At 41.7% G+C, this 19905-nt stretch overlaps 1 protein-coding gene across 1 annotated transcript in view; it reads left to right on the top strand.

Annotated features, from left to right (window-relative positions):
* The first annotated feature begins 1189 nt into the window (after positions 1 to 1189).
* The window catches only part of BARD1 (BRCA1 associated RING domain 1), a 40798-nt gene continuing 22082 nt past the window's right edge, over positions 1190 to 19905 (top strand). Inside the window, exons 1-4 of the mRNA XM_058839776.1 lie at positions 1190 to 1344; positions 1449 to 1505; positions 5177 to 5316; positions 11916 to 12907. Of these exons, the coding sequence (XP_058695759.1) occupies positions 1190 to 1344; positions 1449 to 1505; positions 5177 to 5316; positions 11916 to 12907 (1344 nt within the window). The remainder of the gene's footprint in view (positions 1345 to 1448; positions 1506 to 5176; positions 5317 to 11915; positions 12908 to 19905) is intronic.

Below are 19905 nucleotides of genomic sequence, written 5' to 3'. Positions count from 1 at the left end.
AAGAATGCAAGCTATATTTTCATTGTGTCTAGAGTTAAGTTGAATCTGTGAAGGGTATCATTACTGAACTTTAAACTACGCCTTAGGGCTTTTCACTAGCTAACAGACTCTTAAGGCATTTAAACTATATTGTTACTTACTTAAAACTAAAACCTACACTCTTACTTCATACCTCTGTGGTTTAATATATTTTAGTTCTTTTCTCTCTCTGAGGGACTCGGGCTTTTATTTCAGATTCCAACATCCAGGCTGGGGCAGAAGGGCTGGAAAGATGGGAAAGGCCCTGGAGGTGCCAGAAGCAGTGGCTGAAACTGAGCCCAGGTAGGCAAGAATGCCAATGGCACCGGGCCTGTATCACAAATAGTGTGGCCACAGGAGCAGGGAAGTGATTTTTCCTCAGTGCTGGGCACCGGTGAGGCTGCACCTCAAGTGTCGTGTCTGACTTCAGGACAAGACGGATGTTGAGGGGCTGGAGCAGGTCAAAAGAAAAGCAGCGGAGCTGGGGAAGGGGCTGGAGCAGCAGGAGCAGCTGAGGGAGCTGGGAAAGGGGCTCATCCTGGAGCAAAGGAGGCTCAGGGGGCCCTTCTGGCTCTGCACAGCTCCTGACAGGAGGGGACAGCCAGAGGGATTCGGGCTCTGCTCCCAGGGAACAGGGATGGGATGAGAGGAGATGGCTTCAGGCTGCTTGAACATCTATTGTCATTTGTCCCTGAAGCTCGGAAGTTCAGACGCTCTGGGTTCTGCAATAGACTAGAGACTAGTGCAGACATATGTCTCCTATTACACTAAAGTTCAGAAGTTGAAACTGTCTGGGCCCCATAACAAACGAAAAGACCGATTTTTCCTCAAGTGTCAAGCCATTTTTTCGGACCTAGTCGTTCCTGAAGACATCAACAGCCTATTTTCCTTATAATTACTGAAGACTCCCACCCATCGAGTCGCAGGTGAAGACGTTAGCACTAATTTTCCTGCCGAGCCCTAGATAACCTTGCTCTTTTGAACTTTCCGCCATTTCCCCAGCCATCCCCTCAGGGCGGCCCCGCCCCGCTCCCGGAGAGCGGGAAACGCTGAGGGCGGGCAGCGCGCGCGCGGCCCCCGCGCCTGCGCAGTGGCGGCGGGCGGGGGATTCGGAGCGGCGGCGGGAAGCGCTGAGATCGGAGCTGCTGAGGGAGCCGCTGTGAGGGAAGCGATGAGGGAGGCGCTGCGCGGACGCTCGGGCAACCAGCCGGCCCCGGGTAGCCCCCTCCGCCCCGCCGCCCCCTCCATGGCGCCACCCGGGCACCCCTGGTCCCACACCCGCGCCGCGCTGGGCCGGCTGGAGAAGGCGCTGAGCTGCTCCCGCTGGTAATGGATGTCCTCCTTCCCCCTTTCCCTCCCCGCCGTTTCCCCTCACGGCCCCTACCGTGTGGCCACGCGTGTTAAAAAGTTTCTCCTTGCTCTGCCCACAGCGCCGGCGTCCTGCGGGAGCCCGTGTCCCTGGGGCAGTGCGAGCACGTCTTCTGCCTGTAAGTACCGGGGCTCGGCCGCCCGCCGCCGTGCTGTGGAGAAAGGACAGGGACGTGGGCACCGCTGGTGCCTTCTGGCCCTTCTGAGGGGGAGAGGAAAGCGGGAGCTGCTGTTCCCCTCTGCGTCCCATGCACGAGTGCTGGTTTAGGCTTCAGGATGCCGGCCAGGTGCGAAGGGAGCCCACAGTCTGATGGAGGGAATTGTGCGCTTGTAGTGGGGTAGAATTCCAAAACAACTTGGAAGTTCTCATCATCCTTAACTCCTTTCTCTTTCTCCTTCACTTAAGGAAAAAAGAGAAGCTTGGGAACGCATTTCCTGTTTCCAAGGGGGTTTTCCTCTGGCCCGGAGGTGGTGCTTGTTGTTGGTTTGGCCTTCTACCAAGACTTTGCTCCTTCAGAGCTGCTTCTGTGGCTGTTCCTGTTTTCACATGCATCCAAACACGTTGGCATAGGCAGGTGCACGTCTGCTTAAAGTTGGCCAAATAATCTGAGCGCTTCAAAAAACTGACTGAAATTAGAAACATTCTGCCAGCGAGGCACTTCTGAGGTGGTGGTGGTCGTGTCACCTGTCATAGGACAACTCACTGAATTGTCAATACAGGCAGAGTCTGAAATGTTTGTGCCCCAGAACCACCTTTGGGTGAGGTGGTGGAACCTTTTGGCTGCCCTATGTATGTATATTATGTATATATGCTATGTATGTCTATGTAAACTCTTCATGGCATGCACAGGCAAACACGGGGAGTTAAAAGGTCTGCAGCCCATCTTGAAAAGAGTTTCTCTGCACAGCACAGGTGTAGGCAGTCTGATAAAATCCTGCCTTTTTTTGGGTGAAGAAGAGGGATGCTGCCTAACCTCTGCTTGTAAACCAGCATAGATTCTCAGCTTTGCTTCCTGTTAATCTATAGTCACTACGTCAGTAACAGCTGAGGAAATGCTCCTCCTTCATGGATGTGTATCCACTCCCTATCTTCAGCTGCACTTTTCTAATAGGAATTTAGAGTGCTGAAGGCCTGAAAGGTAAAATACAGTTTGCTGGCTTTTTAAGGAGTAACTGATTATAGGACAGATGCCCTCAGCACCTGTACCCCCAGTATGCATGAACTAAAAGATGCATGGATTATTTCTCTCCAGACACGTGTCCTTTCCCAGCTGTGGCCATTAATTGATGTAGAAGATTCTTGAAGAGGGACCTTTTACAAGAACACATAGGGACAAGACTAGGGGGAATGGCTTCACACTGAAGGAGAGCAGGTTTACATTGGGTATTAGGAAGAAATTCTTCCCAGTGAGAGGGGATGAGGCCCTGGCACAGGTTGTCCAGAGAAGCTTTGGTTGCCCCATCCCTGGAAGTGTCCAAGGCCAGGCTGGATGGGGCTTGGAGCAGCCTGGGATAGTGGAAGGTGTCCCTGCCCATGGCAGGGGGTGGAATCAGATGGGCTTTAAGGTCCCTCCCAACTGGAACCATTCTATGATTCTGCTGTTTGAAGGAATTCTTTAAATTATTTATTTCATTTAAACAACCTACCTACAGATGATTTTGTAAAATAACCCCCAGAAACTTGTAGAAGTTTTTTATAAATGTGAACATGTGGCTTAATAAATGTAATTGTTTAGCTCTTGGGCATCTACGGCCTTGTGGCTTTATTTTGGATAACTCCTGTGTATTCTAGGTGATAGATTTAAATCACCCACTGTAAGTTTTGTAGGGTTTTTAAAGAAAAATTTTCCAAACATCAAGAGGACAATGCAGTTTGTATTAATGAGACTGGAAAGAATAGCTAACAGGGGTCTTAAGCCCTCATTAGCAGCTATTTCTTGCTCCAGAAAAAGGAGTTTATTTGCTATTATCTGAGTTATCTTGTGCCTGATCTTTTCGCTCTTGTATGCCTGACCTTTTATCAGCCATTTCATCTGTCCTTTCATGACTGAATCTTGGCCAGTGGCTCTTTTTAAAAATAAACCTAAGGAAACCCAGATTAATTTCTTTAGAAGAAAATTAGGTATTTGCAGTTACCATGAGCTATTCTCAACACTAAATTACATAAAATCACAACGTATTTGCCTCACCTTTATAATCTCTCCAGTGAGTCCAGGTTGCTGCTGTTTCAGGTATAACTCAGTTGTTTGCCTGCATGTTTTTTATTGATGCTTAACTGTTGTATGACAAATTTCCAGTACCTCTCTTGTAATGCTGGAGTCAAAATGAGTTAAGTTCTATTGCATCTGGAACTTTTAAAGGGACACTCAACTCTGACTTGAGTTTCGTTACATTTAGGTGATATTAGGTTTACATTCTGCTAATTTGAAGTTCTGTTACATTTAATTTCTGTCAAGATTAATTTCTGTCAAGTTTAAGTGTTGTGAACTGATCCTGGTCCACTGCTGAAGACAGACATTTATCAACACACCTGGGGAGGATTGGGGTGAGTGGCTGGAGCTGCCTTCTGAAATAATGGAGTGAAAGATCTGAAACGAAGGAGCTGCAGTACTCAGGTCACACATAAAACAACCCATGCTCCCTCACCATGGTTTTGTTATGGACAGGGATATTTATCAGGATTGGTTTCTGCAGTTTTGTTGGAGTAGCTGTCCTAGGTTACCTGCAGTCATTACCAGTTGACTACAAAACCCCATCAGCTGCACATAATTAAGAGCTGTTGTGGTGTGAAAGTCACTCTTTATGTCCTTTGCAGTGCCATTTACAGGGCTGGGAAGCCTGAGGCCAGCTTCCCTAGGGAAGGAGACCTGGCTGGCCCTTCCCTTTGCTCCAAGTGATCTGTCAAATGTCATCTAGGATATGTTGGAGCCAAGAGCTGGGCTTCAGTCTCCCAGACACAGCAGTGCCTCAGCCACAAGGGCCTCTGCCTGTTTAAAGCACAAAATGCACCTAGGAGCAATTTTTATATGAGCAGTGGTCAGGTAACTGAGACTGTTGAAATTGATTCAACCTTGGCTGTGTGGAACTATAACTTCTACTTAATAGGATAGATCGGAGAAAAGATGTAGCCATGGCCCTTGAATGTTGCAGTTCAGATGGCAACTCATAAGGTCTTCTCACTGGCATAATCAAAAGAATAAAAGATTTTAGGCTGATTTGGGGAGGGTAGTATTACTGAGTAAATCTGTTTTCCCCACCTGTCCCACCATGATGATCTGACATAAATGCCGTGAAAGAGAGCAGTGATAAAATACTGAGTGTGTAGATATCCTCGTGGGACTTCATGCAGAGAAATGTTCACACCAGTGAAACTTCTTCACAGCATCAAGCAAATTTTAACTAGGAAAAAAAGCAGACGTAGTTTACTATGGGTTGGCTTTCTGGCACTTGTTTAAAAATGGAAGGCTGCAGAATAGCAGGTGTAAAAGAATGTGTAGTTTTAACTGTTAAGCCTGATTGTTACCTGGGGTCAAACAGCAGTGGAGCTTTTGAAAATTTGGGTCAGCATGCAGGGCGTTGTGTTTCTCATGACTGTCCTGACAAGGCTGTGCAAGTGGGTTGCTAAATTATGTTCAGCTTGTCACTTGCCATGATAAATATGTCCTGTGCTGCATTTGTGACCAACTTGTGTGGGCTTTAGAATGGTGCTTTGTCAATGCTAAAATAAGAGATTCTCTGTGGAACAGTTGATAACTTCCACTGGGTAACGGGTTTTCCCTTTGCCTTCCAGGTCCTGCGTGGGTGACTGTGTTGGCAGCGAGTGCCCCGTGTGCCACATGCCAGCCTGGGTGCAGGATGCACAGATCAACCAGCAGCTGGATGACATGATCCAGCTCTGCAGCAAGCTGCGGCAGCTCCTGGGCACCTCAGGTGAGACTCACCTGGCTCCCTGCTGGCTGCAGAGTCCAGGCTGCCCCGTTTCATCTCACAGGCTTTACAGGGAATGAGCAGTGCAGCCCTGCTTAAAATTCCGAGAGGCTGTTCCAAATCGTGTTTGGAAAATTTGATTTGAAGAGAACTGTCTGTATGGATTGCTCGTTCTTTGAATCTGTTTTACTGAGAAATCTGCGTGAGTGGGTTAGTCCATAATTCATTAGAATCCAGCTTCCAAAATTAGATGAAAGTGGGAGAGATTGCTGAGTCACATGGCACAAAGCAGGGGCACAGGTTGTCGTGTCTTATGGGAGCCCCAGTGTGTTCTGCATTGTATTAGGGGGGCCCTATTAAAGAATTAATGCATATCTTCTCCTGCCTCCGGGTTTCTGTGCACTGAGTCGTGCCTGCTGTCCCAGTAATTTTCAGTTCAGGGTTTTTGCACATGGGAAAAATTATCTACGCTCCTTTCCTAAAAAGGGGAAGGAAGCAAGTCTTAACTCATTTATTTTCTGGTCCCTAACAATCAGCTAGTCTGCTGCAGTGAAGTTTTGTCATTGCTGACTGTGCTAGAAGACGGCAGAGAACATAGTCTGGGAATTCATCTCTATCAAATTTTAGGTTGTTTGTCAAAGTAGGAAAAACTGTAGTGAAATAAGCGTAGGTGATGGTGTGTTTCTTCTGCAAGCTCAGAGAGGAGCGAGCATTTATGTAATACCAAGTTTTAGAAAACATTCATTTAGTTGTCAGATACAGAATAGGTAATTCTTCCTTCATTGTTGCTTCCTAATATGTTTGTCTAAGTTAAGGATTCTTTTTCTATGTCTAATCCCATCAGCACCTTCATTCATTTATAGAATAGCTCTTTATCGACACCAAAATGGATTTTAAGTGACGAGGCTGGAAGCCCATGTCTGAGTGTAAAGGAATACATTTTATATAGGTATAAAATCCTATGGTGGTTAAATCTCCTGGAGCATACAAAGCAGATGATGGCTTAAATAGGATTTGAGGGAAACATTTTAAGTGATGAAGGCTTTTAAAAGCACACTTGGAAGAGAATCATTTTGAGAGGCACTATTTGCAATGCTATAAATAAAACATTTAAAATACACCACGGTAGCGTTATTGACACTGTTTAGATGTTTTGGAGAACTCTTAGAGGTGGATTAACTCTTAAAAATTGGTCTGCTATTTAACTGTACTAAAAATTGAATAGTACATTGAATCCCATAGTTCTTCTAAATTAAAGTTTGCATGCTGTAGCTAGGCCGTAGAACTAAATGTTCTTTTTATCATCCCTTGTTCTGACCTGAAAGCAGACACAAAACAGAAGTTTACAAGAGTGTTTTATATGAAATGATTTGGGAGATGCCTTTCTGTCAGGTGTAATCTTTGCAGTGTGCTAAGGATTAGCACAGTGGCCTCTTGGATGTGTGATACTGAGGTTAGGAGAAAATCCTCCTGAGCTGGTAATAGTTCACTGTCAGGAATGGCTTGAATTCGTAAATAAATGAGTATACCTCTAAGAACAACAAATTATGTATTGGGGAAAAAAAAAAGGTTGAAAATCACAGGATATTGTAGCTTTAGGGATTTTGAGAGTAAATTCTTCAGGATGTTTTGTCCCTCATCTCAGGCAAATCCCTCACCTCCCATAGATGTCTGGATACATTAAGTTCTGCCTTGAACTTAATGTATCCAAAGAGAAATATGTTTGAGTTTGGAGAATCACAGGTTCTCTTTTGTTAAGGACATGCTTTCATGTTCTTACAGCACTGTACTTCTGTCAACAACATTTCTTCTTTTGTGTTAGAAGGTCAGAAATTGTACTTTGGGTTCCAGTGAAAGAAATAGACCGAAAAATCAATCTTTCGGTGCAGGAAAGGAAAAGAAGCAGTTGAAAAAAATATTTCCATATATTTGTTTTATGTCTCTTTTGCATTTTTGCTGTGTATGCCTTGTTTTGAGGCAGTTGTGGCTTCTCTTAAATCTTGTTGGAGATCTTTGTTGACGTTGGAATTTCTAAGTGCATCCTACTAGTAATTTTTTTGGTCTCTGGCAGTGCTACTGCATGCAGTGAGTTGTGTGTTTTTCCTCTAAAAAACCCCACAGAACTGCTGTGACTGAAAAGGATAGGGTTAAGCTCACACTGAGTATTTCAAATACAAAAATCCCTGTACCCTGAGGTTCCACAGCAGACATGAGAGGGATCTCACTTTATATTCCATTGGGATAAAAATAGCTTCTGCCAAACAGCGTGTGCATTGTAAGAAGCAGCAGCAAATAATTCAGGAAAGACTGCACCAAACAGCTAATACTTTCCTTTTGAATTAGAGGGAAACACATTAAATGGCACTCCTGGGGTGACTGAAGATGAATTGACAAACAACAAACCTGAAACTGTCTGGAAAACACAAATTATAGGTGAAAAATTCAAGCTGGAGGTAGGAAATGCTGAGCCTCCAAATTAATTCACTTTTTAGAGGTTTTATATGCTGAGTCCATGGCAAGGTGAGGAGAGGTGCCTGACCTTTTGGCTGCCCTGTGCTGTACCTTCCTTCAGGGAAGCTGGCTGGCGGGCACCACAGGTAGGATGTCTGCAGCTCCAGCTCTTCAGCTCTGGTGTTGCAGTGTCCAAGACATCTTGGGAACTGACATTGGTGGGCTGATGGGCTTCACAGGTGGGTAATTCCTGAGGACTTGTTGAATTATGGGCATAGTGTGCATAAAACACTGCAGATTTGTTGATTTACAGTGATGGTTTTGAAAGAAGTTCTAAATACTTAAACTTTTCTGCATAACGTTCTTTAAAAAGAAGAGATTGCTGTAAATTTTCAGGACCGTCACCAACCATTTCTAGTTGATTCTACCTTATTCTTTGTAGCAGTCTGCTTCACTCTTACACATCAAAAACCTTCCTCCCCTCTTCCCATGCAGAGCTACACCTTGCAGGTGTTGGTCAAAGCTCCCTAAGCTTGTGCTGATGCTGGTGGACACTCAGCAAGGTCGACATTCAATCAGCCTTTTATAGTATCATGACTTTGTTTCCCATTTACTGGATGCAGAACTCCTGTTGTGACAGATTAGATTGCATTTCATGTGACATTTCTCATAATATCTAAAGATGAAGTTTTGAATAGCTGGAATTCTCCCTTTCCCCCTTGATGTTGAATACTTAACTTTCAAAATAATCATTCTTCAGTGAAGGCACTAATGTTGCACAGATGGTACCAAAGCTCTTGCCTTTGATTTTTAATAAGGGACTAGTTTGTCACAGAGCTTTCTCAACTTCTGTTCTGAAACCCGTAATAGAGAATAATTTGAAAGGCACACAATGTGCATCGTTATATTCCTTTGATGCAGATTAATGATAGCTAAACCACATTGTCTAATTGCTCCTTTTTTTTCCCCCTCCACTAGTCTGCTGTTGCACCACAGCAGAACTTGGAGATGGGAGTTCCAGTTGCAAGGCACTGACTATCTCCTGGTATTTTTGTGTACTCTCAACCCTGTTAACATTTAAGAATTCCAACTCTATTAAATGTCAGCACTGGAAAACTTGGGCTTATTATGTACAAATAACTCTAATTTAGAAATAATTCAGTTACTACATTGTGTATCTGAATGTTGTGTTTAATAGGTAATTGAGACTAAATTTACTGCATTTATTGTAGGCTGGTTCTAATACTGTTATTGTGGATGCTCTTCATGCTATTGCAGATGCTTAAAATCTAGGATTAGTAAGGCATGATTTACCTTGTCCAAATGCCTCTGAAAATTTTTGGGAGGACACTTAGTATTAAAGAGATGATTAAATCAAAATCATAATAGTAATTTTTTTCAATCATATTGAGATCCAAGCTCTGGCTTCAAACTCAGAGACAGCAGAGAATTCATGGGGATTGATTTTATTGTGAGCAATTTTCTCTGAAGGTACTTTAACTGAATGAACTTAGCCACCAGATAATACCATCTTTATATAAATTAACATTTACTTATTAAATCATAAGAACTTCCTTTCAGCTTCTTGGCACTGGATCTCCCCTCTTTCTTTCTCTCTCTCACAGCTCTGGGTCCATCAAAAGATTTGATTTTCAAGGAGGGTAGATTGGCCATTTGTCCAAATTGCTTTGGCTCCCTACCTTGTACAATTTGGAAATGGAGGAAGGGGTGGCAGAGTCTAAGAAAAGCCAGAAAATGCAGTTTTCCTTCCCTGGGCGTGCAGGGCTGGCCTTTGGGTGGGTCTCTTTGTCAGGATATATCTTTTAATCATGTCCCATGAGTGCCTCCCTGTCCTAGAACATGCACCATACTCTGTTACACCTCAGGTCGTTGCAGGTGAGGCAAAACCCTCCTGGGGATGTATTTATTCGGCATGTTATATTTTCAGCAGGTTTCTAATAACCTGACTAGTAAGTCCCTGCTGAGCAACCAATAATGAACAGATCAGGAAGCCTCGTGGTGGATTTTTCACAGGCTTTCCTGCTGCCAGAAGTGGTACATCCAGTGTAAATGCTTCATTGTGTTCTGCTGCTTTAGATCATACTTCTGAAGGACAGTGCCTTTGATTGAATTTGTCACTTGGACTTTAAAGTCTTGCTGTGCTATACACATCAAAAAGAATTCTGGCTATCATAAAATTGTTGCACAAATTACTTCTGCAAGCTGATTTTATTCTTTCTTTTTACTTGGGGATGACTGATAGTTTTAGCAAAATAAATATTTTTCAAGGAGATCTGCTAGTTTGTGTAAACACTGAAGGAAAAATGAGTAAATAGTAACTTGTGTTTTATATTTTGCATCTGTTTGCAATCATGCTCTTCCTTTTTTTAGATGTTACTGTCAGAATGAGATTGGATATGATCTCAAGACTAGCTAGTTCTGTGATTTCAGTCTCAATTTCAGTGCTTTTTTTCTTGTTTGCACCAAGCCCAGCCTTAGAGGAAAATCAAATAGCTGCAGTTCTGTACTTGATGACTATCTTTAGATGCCTAAATGATTGATTAACTAGCCTTAAGCTGTATTCTTAATGACACTTTTGGTCTGATGGCTTACATATTCCTCTAGCTAAATCTAATATGTAACAGGATTTAATTCGAGGGGTAAGTAGGGTAATTGAAATCAAGATTAAGGAAACATTTAACTTTGCAATATAGTTTTAAAAGACAACTGTGAATGTCTGTTTTAGTGTTGAATTACTATGCAGTTCTCTTTTAAGTGGAGTTTCAAATGCACTTTTTTTGTGACTAAGGGATTGGAACCAGTGTGTTTGCTGCTATGACTTTATCCCAGCTTGCTGTGAAAAAGGGGCTGTAGTTACTAACACCAAAAGTTAAAGGGAAGGTATGGAGATAATCAATTAGCCATAGAAAGTTAATGCACTGAAGTGAAAGTGATAGATTATTGCAGTGAGCGTCTGTCACTTTTAATAATTGAGACTTCATATAGTTTATTTCAAGAATGCTTAAAACCCTCCCTTCCTTCTAATCTTGGTCTTAGTGCTGCTTAAGTAAAACACAAAACAAATTTCATATTGGTTTTGTGTTTGATTTCTGTAAATAACCAAGACTTTTGTGAGTGGTAGTCCCTGAGGTTTGAGGCAACAGAAAGAACGAGTTGTGCATTTACTTTGGAGGACTTGTCCAAATAACCTAAAATAACATCAGTTCAGAATGAAGAAATTGGTAAATTATCTGCTATAGTTCTTTTGTGTCAAAAAAACTGTCAAATTAAATTAGTATCTAACTCTGAGGTCACTTTATACTCCTTAATTTATTCTTAAGCCATTGAGGACAGTATTTATGTCCTCAGTCCTTGTTCTCAAGTGTTATTTCATGTGCTGGGAGTACAGGATATTCCTCCGTCATCCTGGTCATTGATTTGTAATGTGCTGTGGGATGTGATTTATAAAATTGCTCCACTGCATATTTTTAAAGAAATGTTTGAGATCATCAAAATGCTTAGCTGCCTTGAAATTATTTACTACCCAGGGGTAAAGGATCAAATGACAGGACACAATTGCTTACAGATTTTCTATATATTCCTCTGGTTCATCTGCTATATCTGTGGAATCAGCCAAAATTTCTCAGGAATATTTGACAGTTTTATGAGGATATTGTTTTTGCTTGCTTACAGCTATTTTTCCTTTTCATCTTTGGATGAACTGCAATATCTCTTTAGAAAATTGTTTCTCTGCTCTTTCATGTATGCACATGCCTCTTTGTTAAACTTATTTCTAAGGAAAACTCAGTGAGAAAACCAACTTCTGTCGTTTTCTGACCTGGTCAGACAACTTCTGTGCACTTGCTGTGTTGTGAACCCAGACTGCTGAAGGAATTTCTCTGCCAGGATATGCTGACTTGCCTGATGGATAACTGTAACTGTGCTGATTTCTGAGCTCCAGAGTGGCATGTGACCTTGCCAGGGCTTTTCAAGTCACTATGTGTGTCTTCTCAGAAGGAATGAAGGCACTCACAGATTGTATTTAGTAACACTTCATCAATTCTTCTAGTTGTTAAGATTTATTTTTTTTTGCTTTGTGGGGTTCTGAAGAGTACTTTATAATTATTTTTACTCTTTCCTCATCCACTTAGATTCAGCAGAAGATACATCCACACCAACTGACTCAGACTTGGGAAAAAAGAGCAAGAAGGAACAGATAAAAATGTGGTTCAGCCCAAGAAGCAGGAAGATTCGATGCATTGTGAACAGAAGTCAAGCTGAGACTAAAAGCAACGACCTTGGTCAAGGCACATCTTCTGTTTATGATTTCTTTCCTTCCCCTCCTGATGAAACTCCTTCCAAGCCAAGGAAAAGACCAACCCAGAGGCAGATTAAGAAGATGAAGAAGAAACATCTAGCAGACATTAACAAGGAGTGGAGCTTAGAGAAACCTGAGCAGAAAAGAGCTGAGAAGACTCCCAGGGAAAAGTGTGTGACCATCTGCAGTCAACCAGTAGTGCTGTGCACTCAGGAACCGGAGAGTCCTGAAGAAAGACCTCAGCAGGAATCTGTAAAGGAAGCTGTCTCCAGCAGTAATACAGAAGATGGGGAAGTTCTACCACAGGTAGAATCCCCAGAGAAGAAAGATAACGATGAGTTTGTGTGCTCTGCACGAGATAGCAAGGAAAAATACTGTGCTGCAGAGACGTTGCTGTCAATAGCAAATGAAGCTACGCCTTTGAAACGTGGAAGGGAGCCATCCAGATTTCAGGGCACTCCTCAGCCTAAAAGAGCAAGGAGAAGTGAGAGGGGCGTTCCTGGGAAGGCAGATAGGCAGGCCGATGGCTTAGAGGAGTCACTGCAGGGCTCCCCCATCTGCCCAGCCACTGAACAGACACCAGTGAAGATTTCCTCCTCTGCATCCAAACTCACTCACACTGGAATGAAGACAAGAAGATCTGCAGCCCTTCAAGCCATAAACAGCCCTTCACCTTCAGAATCTCCCTCTACTCCACCCACTTCGAAGTCTTGTGGTCAAGTAGCAGCACTGCTCAGTCCTGCGGTGCTGAAATCCCCTGGTGGCAATACAATTGCCAGAAGAAATCATAAGGGAGAGACTTTGCTCCATGTGGCTTCCATTAAGGTAGGACCATCACCTTCTAGTTCAGCTTTAAGCAGAAGTTTAAAAAGAAGTTGTTTTAAAAATATTCTGGAATCCAGTTATTTCAGAATAGCCTGTTTTGGGGAGGGAAAGCTCATTTTGTGAACTTTTTCTTCTAGGTTTATTGGGAAGTTTCCAACCTGATTCTCTGATTTCATAAAGAAATGACTGTTCAAATGGTCAAAGATGATTGTACTTGGAAACTCAAAGTGTTACAGTGTCAGTTATACCTGAGAGTTCTAGAAAGCGATAAGCATTTAAATGTTTTGCCCTTGTGTGCCAGAAGGCTGTCTCTGATTAGTCATAAGGAGTTTAGGAAGTATTTCAAGTCTCACTGAGTGACCTTGATCGGTTCAGTCTGAGCTGGTAACTCAGCCAGGACAAGATCTGAGTTACGTATATAAAGATAGCTATGTGAAAAATTATTTTATAAGTGTTGAGAGCCACCACCTGCTGCAATTGTTGGTTCAGGGGGAATGAGGTGCTGCATCATGTGATTCCCATGCTGAACCCTATGCTCCGGAGGGAAAGGACAGAGTTAGGTGGTTCTCAGCTTTATATGAGATCAATATTATTCTTGGAATGACAGCTATCACTCATTATGCTGTTAATATCTTAACCAGTTCCTGGTGTGGTAAACTTCATGGCTTTGCTGTTATTTCTTTGTAAAACTGGGTAAAACATGTCCCACTCATCAGATGCACTTGTGGCAGCTCCCTTCTGGGAGGTCACTTCAAAGAGTTTGTAGCCTGGCAATTTAAATGTACTTCGGGCTAAATCATAAAATACAAAAGCTGTGTGGTTAATAAACTGCATATACTGGAAAAATTGATTCCTCTATAAGCACCTGACATTTAAACAGCACTTCTCTCTGGTGAGACAGAGGCTGTTCTTGATAAATAACTGCGTCCTCTTTCAAAGGCATTCTAATAAGCCACTCCTGCTGCACGAGACCTTTTTAAATGGAAGTGTCAGCTGAGTTGAGTTCAGATCTCATATTTGATATCATTAATATGGAATTAGGGGGGAGAAAATGAAACATTGTCCTCACAGGACTCAAGAGCTTTGAAGGAGAGATCTCTTGGTGCCTCTTGTCATAAGTCCCGCATATTCTTCTTTATTAAAATGCTGTTTACAAATTACCCTTCTGTGATTTTCTGGGAATTTGTAATGAATACGGTCATGACTGACTGGCTCTGAAAAAAATGAGTCTGCCTTGACAAGTTTTCACACAGGTATGGTTTCCAGCAATATGCCTGATGCTTCTTTGGAACGTGGGTATTTCATCTAAGGAAACAACATCCCTGCAGCTTGCTGGAATATTGGCGTATTGGTGATATGCCAATAAAGTGGTTTTTCATTGCAAAGCATTTTGGAGATAAATGAGGGAAAACTAAACAGTTCATGCTGTAGACAAAAAGGATAAACATGTTTTGATTATTGAAGTTCAGTGGTGTTGCTGGCACTTCTTATTGGTGTTGGTACAGCCAAAAAAAAGCTGACTTCCAGCTGGAGTGTGGGAAGTGGGATGGGCTTTTTCAGTCCTGTGTGTGAGTTCCTTTTGGTGTTATCTTTTGATGTTTATAATTATTGAGCTAAAGTGGGAAATGGCTTCTGTTCCTCATTAGTTCTGCTGTGGTTTTTATCCAACAGCTCCATATTCATTGAGATGCTCATTAGCAAAGGCTTATGTAGCTAGGTAGAGCTTCAGGGTGATCCCAAAGTTTGCTTTGAAAAGGAACTAAACACAAGGAAAGCGATCCCTTAGTTATGATCTTTCAACTTACAGGAACCCTGTATGAACTGATAAAAGTATTTTCTCAAACTGGTCTTGAAAATACCAGGTTTTATATTTATATTCTCAATGTGGCCTTTAGATTTGTTGATTTGGGTTTGGTTTGTTTTTTTTCCCTTCAAATTAGTTCTGAATTTTTATTTTTTGTGAAAGAAGCATTTCTCTTCTAGTTTTGTTTTATGGGCAATTTTTTTTCTTGTTGTTTTCACAGCCAGTAATGTTTTTCCATGTGTGTAAATGGAAACAGACTCATAGCTGCCACCCTTCCCCAAAGTAAAATGAAGTCTAATTCTCTGTGACTTCATTAATTATAAAAACAAGTCTGTATTATTTTCATTAGCAGTTAGGGTCTAATACCCAGAATTTAATTAAAGCTAATTGAACTCCCCCTTTTTTCTTATTTAAGAGATCATAAACAACTTTAGCAGACATGAAAAGTAAGAGTGTTGTACTGTTTCTAATGCTTCTGAGAGGTTGTCCCATTTACTACTCCTAGTTATTATTTCACTGAAATCAAAATGGTTCTCAAGAAAGGTTCTAGTGTGGATGAACTTAATGCTGAGTGAAACTTAAATGAAAATAAACGTGACTATTCCTGTAGCAAACAGCAGTCACGTTTATCTTAACAGTCATTAAAAGTGAAAATCTCAATTAGTTAAAATACAAAATGTGACCTATTCAACTCCAAATATTCTAAACTAGTTTAGAATTGTTGATGGGGAAATTGCCCCATCATCAGCCCTTCCATATGGGAATTTTTTACGGTAAGAGACCAAATTGTTCTCTGGACCAGCTCTTCCATGGCAGTTAAGTCAGAGCAGAGCACCTCTTAACGAGCTAGCAGGGAGTCCTAAATCTGCTGTTCCCACCCAGTTCCTTGGCACTGCATTTCAGGTCTGGCTGGTGCCTGTGCTTCTGCTCTGCTGAGGGAGGTGATGGGGCAGAGCACAGTGGAATTTTGCCACTATGGATTCCAGGGAGAGGGACAGGGAGCTGCAACACGAGAGGGTAACAGAGGATCTTGGCAGCAGCTGCACTGTTACAGTGAGTGGATGGGAAATAGCTGGGAGAAGGCTTGTGATGCTTCCAGTTAGAAGGAAATAAGGAGTTGTCCCTGCTCTGAGGAAAGAGGCATTTGCCTTTATGCAGAGCATCGACTTAGTTTGAAGAGAGAGAATGGTGTATTTGGACCAGTTTTGTTTTGCCAGGTTTGGTTTACCTCGTGTTCCAGGGACCCTTTAGTTTTTACAGCTCATGATGGCTTTCCCTCCTTGCACTCTCAAGAGGGCTCACAGAAAAGCTTCACTGCTGGCTAGCCTGCTGTGTTGGACTCTTCATGGTTATTATAATTAACAAAGTAAAATAACTATGAGATAATTCCTCCTGAGCCTGTGAGAGTGTTCCTTTTATTGCTTTGTTACCAGTTAAAAACACATCAGGAGGGAGAGCAGAGAAATGTTGAGATTTTGTGAGAACGTGATGGCAAACATCAGGATGGCTTTTAAATCTTGTTTTCAGCTGTCTGACCTAGGCAGCTGTGCACTTCCTTGCTTTTGGTACTGGATCTGAGAGATGGGTCACAGAAGAAAATCTTCCCTCCTGGAAAAAAGAGGTCAAGGCAAATATGAAATAGTGCAATGGTTTCAAGTGCAGGACTTGCAGACTTGGAAACTGGCCATGAGTCAAAGCAGTCCATCTTCTCAAGTGCTGATTTGGAAGCCTGGAAACAAATTACTATTTATTTTTCAATAATGCTTGGTTGTTACTTGTAATGTTTCTGAGGCTGGGTAACTTCTGCGTGTTTTCCCTTTATTAAGGGTTAGGCATAGCTTCTTGTTATTAGGGAATGGTCTGCTGTGTAGGGAATTCATTTAAATGATTTTGAGGTGAGAAACTTGCAGGGTCCTGGAAAGAGTTGACAATTCCTGTAAGCTCTTTATTTCATATTTGTTCTCCTTGATCATTTATGAGTTGTAAATAATCTAGTTCCCCCACAGCTCAAACAAGCAAATGGCATTGTGTTTGAAAGGGTGGTTTTGTTTTTTTTTTTTGGGGTGCTTTATTTGTTAGACCTAAAGATTGAAGTTGCTTGATTAAATTTTTAAATAAATGAGGAACTATTTAGTTGAAGGGGTGCAGGTTTTTAGCTTCATCATCATGTACTGTCCTAACTCTTTGGATCTCTCTCTTTAGCTGGTAGAATATTTTTTCTGGTATAATACATTTTCATTTATTTAGTAATTTGACTTTTCAGTGAAAAATACTTTGATTACTGGAAATTGTAGAGGGCAAAATGGAAAAAAAAACCCTGTGAAACAGGACTGAAAGAATACTTGAAGTTCCTAACCATATGTATTGAACTCAGGACTTAAGGGAAAAGAATAAAAACAACTCCAACATCCTTGTGTAAGCCAAGTAGAGATGATTTTCTGGGCTTATGCCAACCGTGGCTGCAGGAACTAAATTTCCTTGGGAGGAGCAAGTGCTAAAGCTGTGTAAATGCTCTTCTCTGATCTACTGCCGGCTCCAGCTCTGCCAACAGATGGCCCCAGTGCCTTTCCTGCTTTTCTGGTTTCCTCTGCTCCCGGGAGCTGCGGTGCTGAGGAAGAGCAAACCCGTGGTTTTGCTGCCTTGTCACTACAGCTGAGCTTTCTTATGAGCATAAAATGTCCTGAGCTTTGTTTGTTCCGAATGGATCATTCTGCATTCTGCACTAGCTCCTGCCTCTTCAAGAGCTGGATGTAATCCTTCATTGATAATTAGATTTCAAAATAAACACCTGCCTGTGAATTCTTAATGGTAGGAGCATTTTTCTACCTGGTGTTTGCTTTGTTCTCCCTTTCTGAACAAGAAGTGTCTCCACTTAACATTTCCCCTCTGTTGCTGCAGACTGCTAAGGGGGTCTCTCCTTGTGTCCCCTGGTTATGGCTTTTTAGTGAAAAATGGTGATTTTCCTGCTGCATCAAATATACTCATGGAACTAAATGTACAAAATTAATTTCAGCGTTAGTCAAAGCACATCTTTATGCAGCACGTTGGAATTAGTCATTCCATACTAATAGGTGTAGTTTCTTCTGCGCTCTTGTGGGGGGAAGACACGGAATTGACAGATTTGTGGCTGGGATTTGCACCTACATGGTCCTTTCTCTTGTTTAGAGTTTAGCAAAGCATTTATTAGCTTATAAACGTTAGTAGTTCCATCAACTTTGATAGAAGTGACTAATGTAAAAAATAACTAAACCACTTTTTTTTTTTTTTACTCTTGGATCACAGTTACTTGGCTTGACTTGTAATCTAAACCTGTTAAGAGCCTCTGGAAGATCCAGGCAAATATCAGAGGCATCTGTGGTTGGATTTGATGATCTTATAGGTCTTTTCCAAACAAAGTGATTCTGTGATTGTGGTCCTGTTTGTAGGAGGGACTTGATAACACAATGGTCTGCCACTTGAAATTTAGTCTTCTGCTTTTTTTAGCTAAATGTACAAGTTATGCTGACTGACTGAAGAGCCTCTGAGGACACAAAAGGCGCATTCTCATGGCTCTGTTTTGTTAACATCTCTTTTGTAATGCTGATTGGCAGCGCCCATCCAGTCACTGCAGCAGCTCATGACAGCTTTCCCTCCTTGCTGTCACTCTCAGTGCTCCGTGCTGGTTGTAGGGAGCAGGTTCCATTTACAGATGACATGATGACAATATTTATCTTCTGTAAGCTGCAAAACACCAATTTTCTAATTTTGACGGGGCCTGGATTTAAGTCAGGGGATGTTGTCAGTCCTGGTGTCCACACCAGCAACATTTCCTTTGATGAAGCCACAGTGATGTTTTACAAATCAGTGCTCACACAACTGATCTGAAAAGCTGTGATAGTATCTGATGCCCACACAAATTATTAGCTGTGCTTCCTGCTTTAAAGCAGTACTCCTGAAATGTCAAACCCTTTGCAGTACATGTTTGCAAACTGAACTTTAAATGATAAGCTCAGCTCTCGCTCATTATAGATAATTGTGTGTTCTCTCTATCTGGAAGGATCTTAATGCTGAGCGCTGTCTTGGCTGCCTCTGAATAGGTTTGATGTATGTCTGTTACCTTGCAACCATGAAGAATATGCTGCTGCTAGAATCCTTTAATTGCTTTGAAAGGTAACATTTTGCTGGGACATCCAGGTTGTGAGTATAACACATGAAATTTATCTCTGATGTGTTAATTTGCTTGATGGTTGTAAAGCCAGTGAGTCTCAGTGTTATTTCAGTGAATTTTGAGTTTACAGTTGTTGCTTGCTGGGTTTATTTTTGCAGAGCAGTCAGTTTTAATATTTTTTCTAACTTAAAGATTAGAGCTACTTTGTTTTTTCAAAGAGTTTCTTGGTAACAAAATCAGATTATGTTTGTTCTTACTGTATTTAAGGCTTAATATAATGTTCTCTCACCTTTTCTAAGGCATGCTGTGAGTAGCACCTAGAAATTCCTTGACTTTCCACTCCTTAAAGGCATTGAACTTGATATGTATATCATGGATTAAGTTTCTCTCCTTCAGATTTTTTTTTTTATTTTGTATATTTGGCCTTGGCAAGGGCTACACACCAGTTTGTATATTAATAGTCTCTTCATTTGGGATCACAGTACCCTGGTGCAGGCTAAGTGTCAGCAGTTGTCTTGAAACACTTTATTTTGCCTAAAGTAATAAGAATTGAAGCCTTCACTGCAGAGATCTCCTTGCCTCAGCCTCCACAGGCGTCTTCTCCTTGCCTATTTATAGCTGCACCTGGACATGCTCCAATCTTATTACCAACTTTGCTTTTCAGGGTGTCAAAACCTCTGATTCACAAATTCTGCCCTCTTGCTTCCTTTGCCTCATGTCTATTCAGCCTCTTTTCCGTAGCCTCTGCATCAGTTTCCATCCTTTGCACACCTCCTTGCTTAGGTGAAAGCCGAATACAGCATTTTTCCAAAAAGTGAATTAAAACTGTTTTGGTACACACTATCAAGAGTGTCAGTGAGATTCAATATAAAGCAGTAATTGCAGTGTTAAGTAAAACTCTTTTCCTTTTGTGGAAAAGCAATTTCTAGAAGCTTGTCAGGCTTATTAATTTATTTCACCTATGTTTTCAGCCAGTTATTTAGATTAGGTTGAAAAAATCCAGTCTGGACAAGGAGATTCTCAATAAATGTTCCTGATGTTAATCCT

Source organism: Poecile atricapillus, chromosome 5, assembly GCF_030490865.1.
Source record: "Poecile atricapillus isolate bPoeAtr1 chromosome 5, bPoeAtr1.hap1, whole genome shotgun sequence".
NCBI lineage: Eukaryota > Metazoa > Chordata > Aves > Passeriformes > Paridae > Poecile > Poecile atricapillus.
The sequence above is the reverse complement of the archived record's forward strand: the minus strand, read 5'-3'. Positions and strand labels throughout refer to the sequence as shown.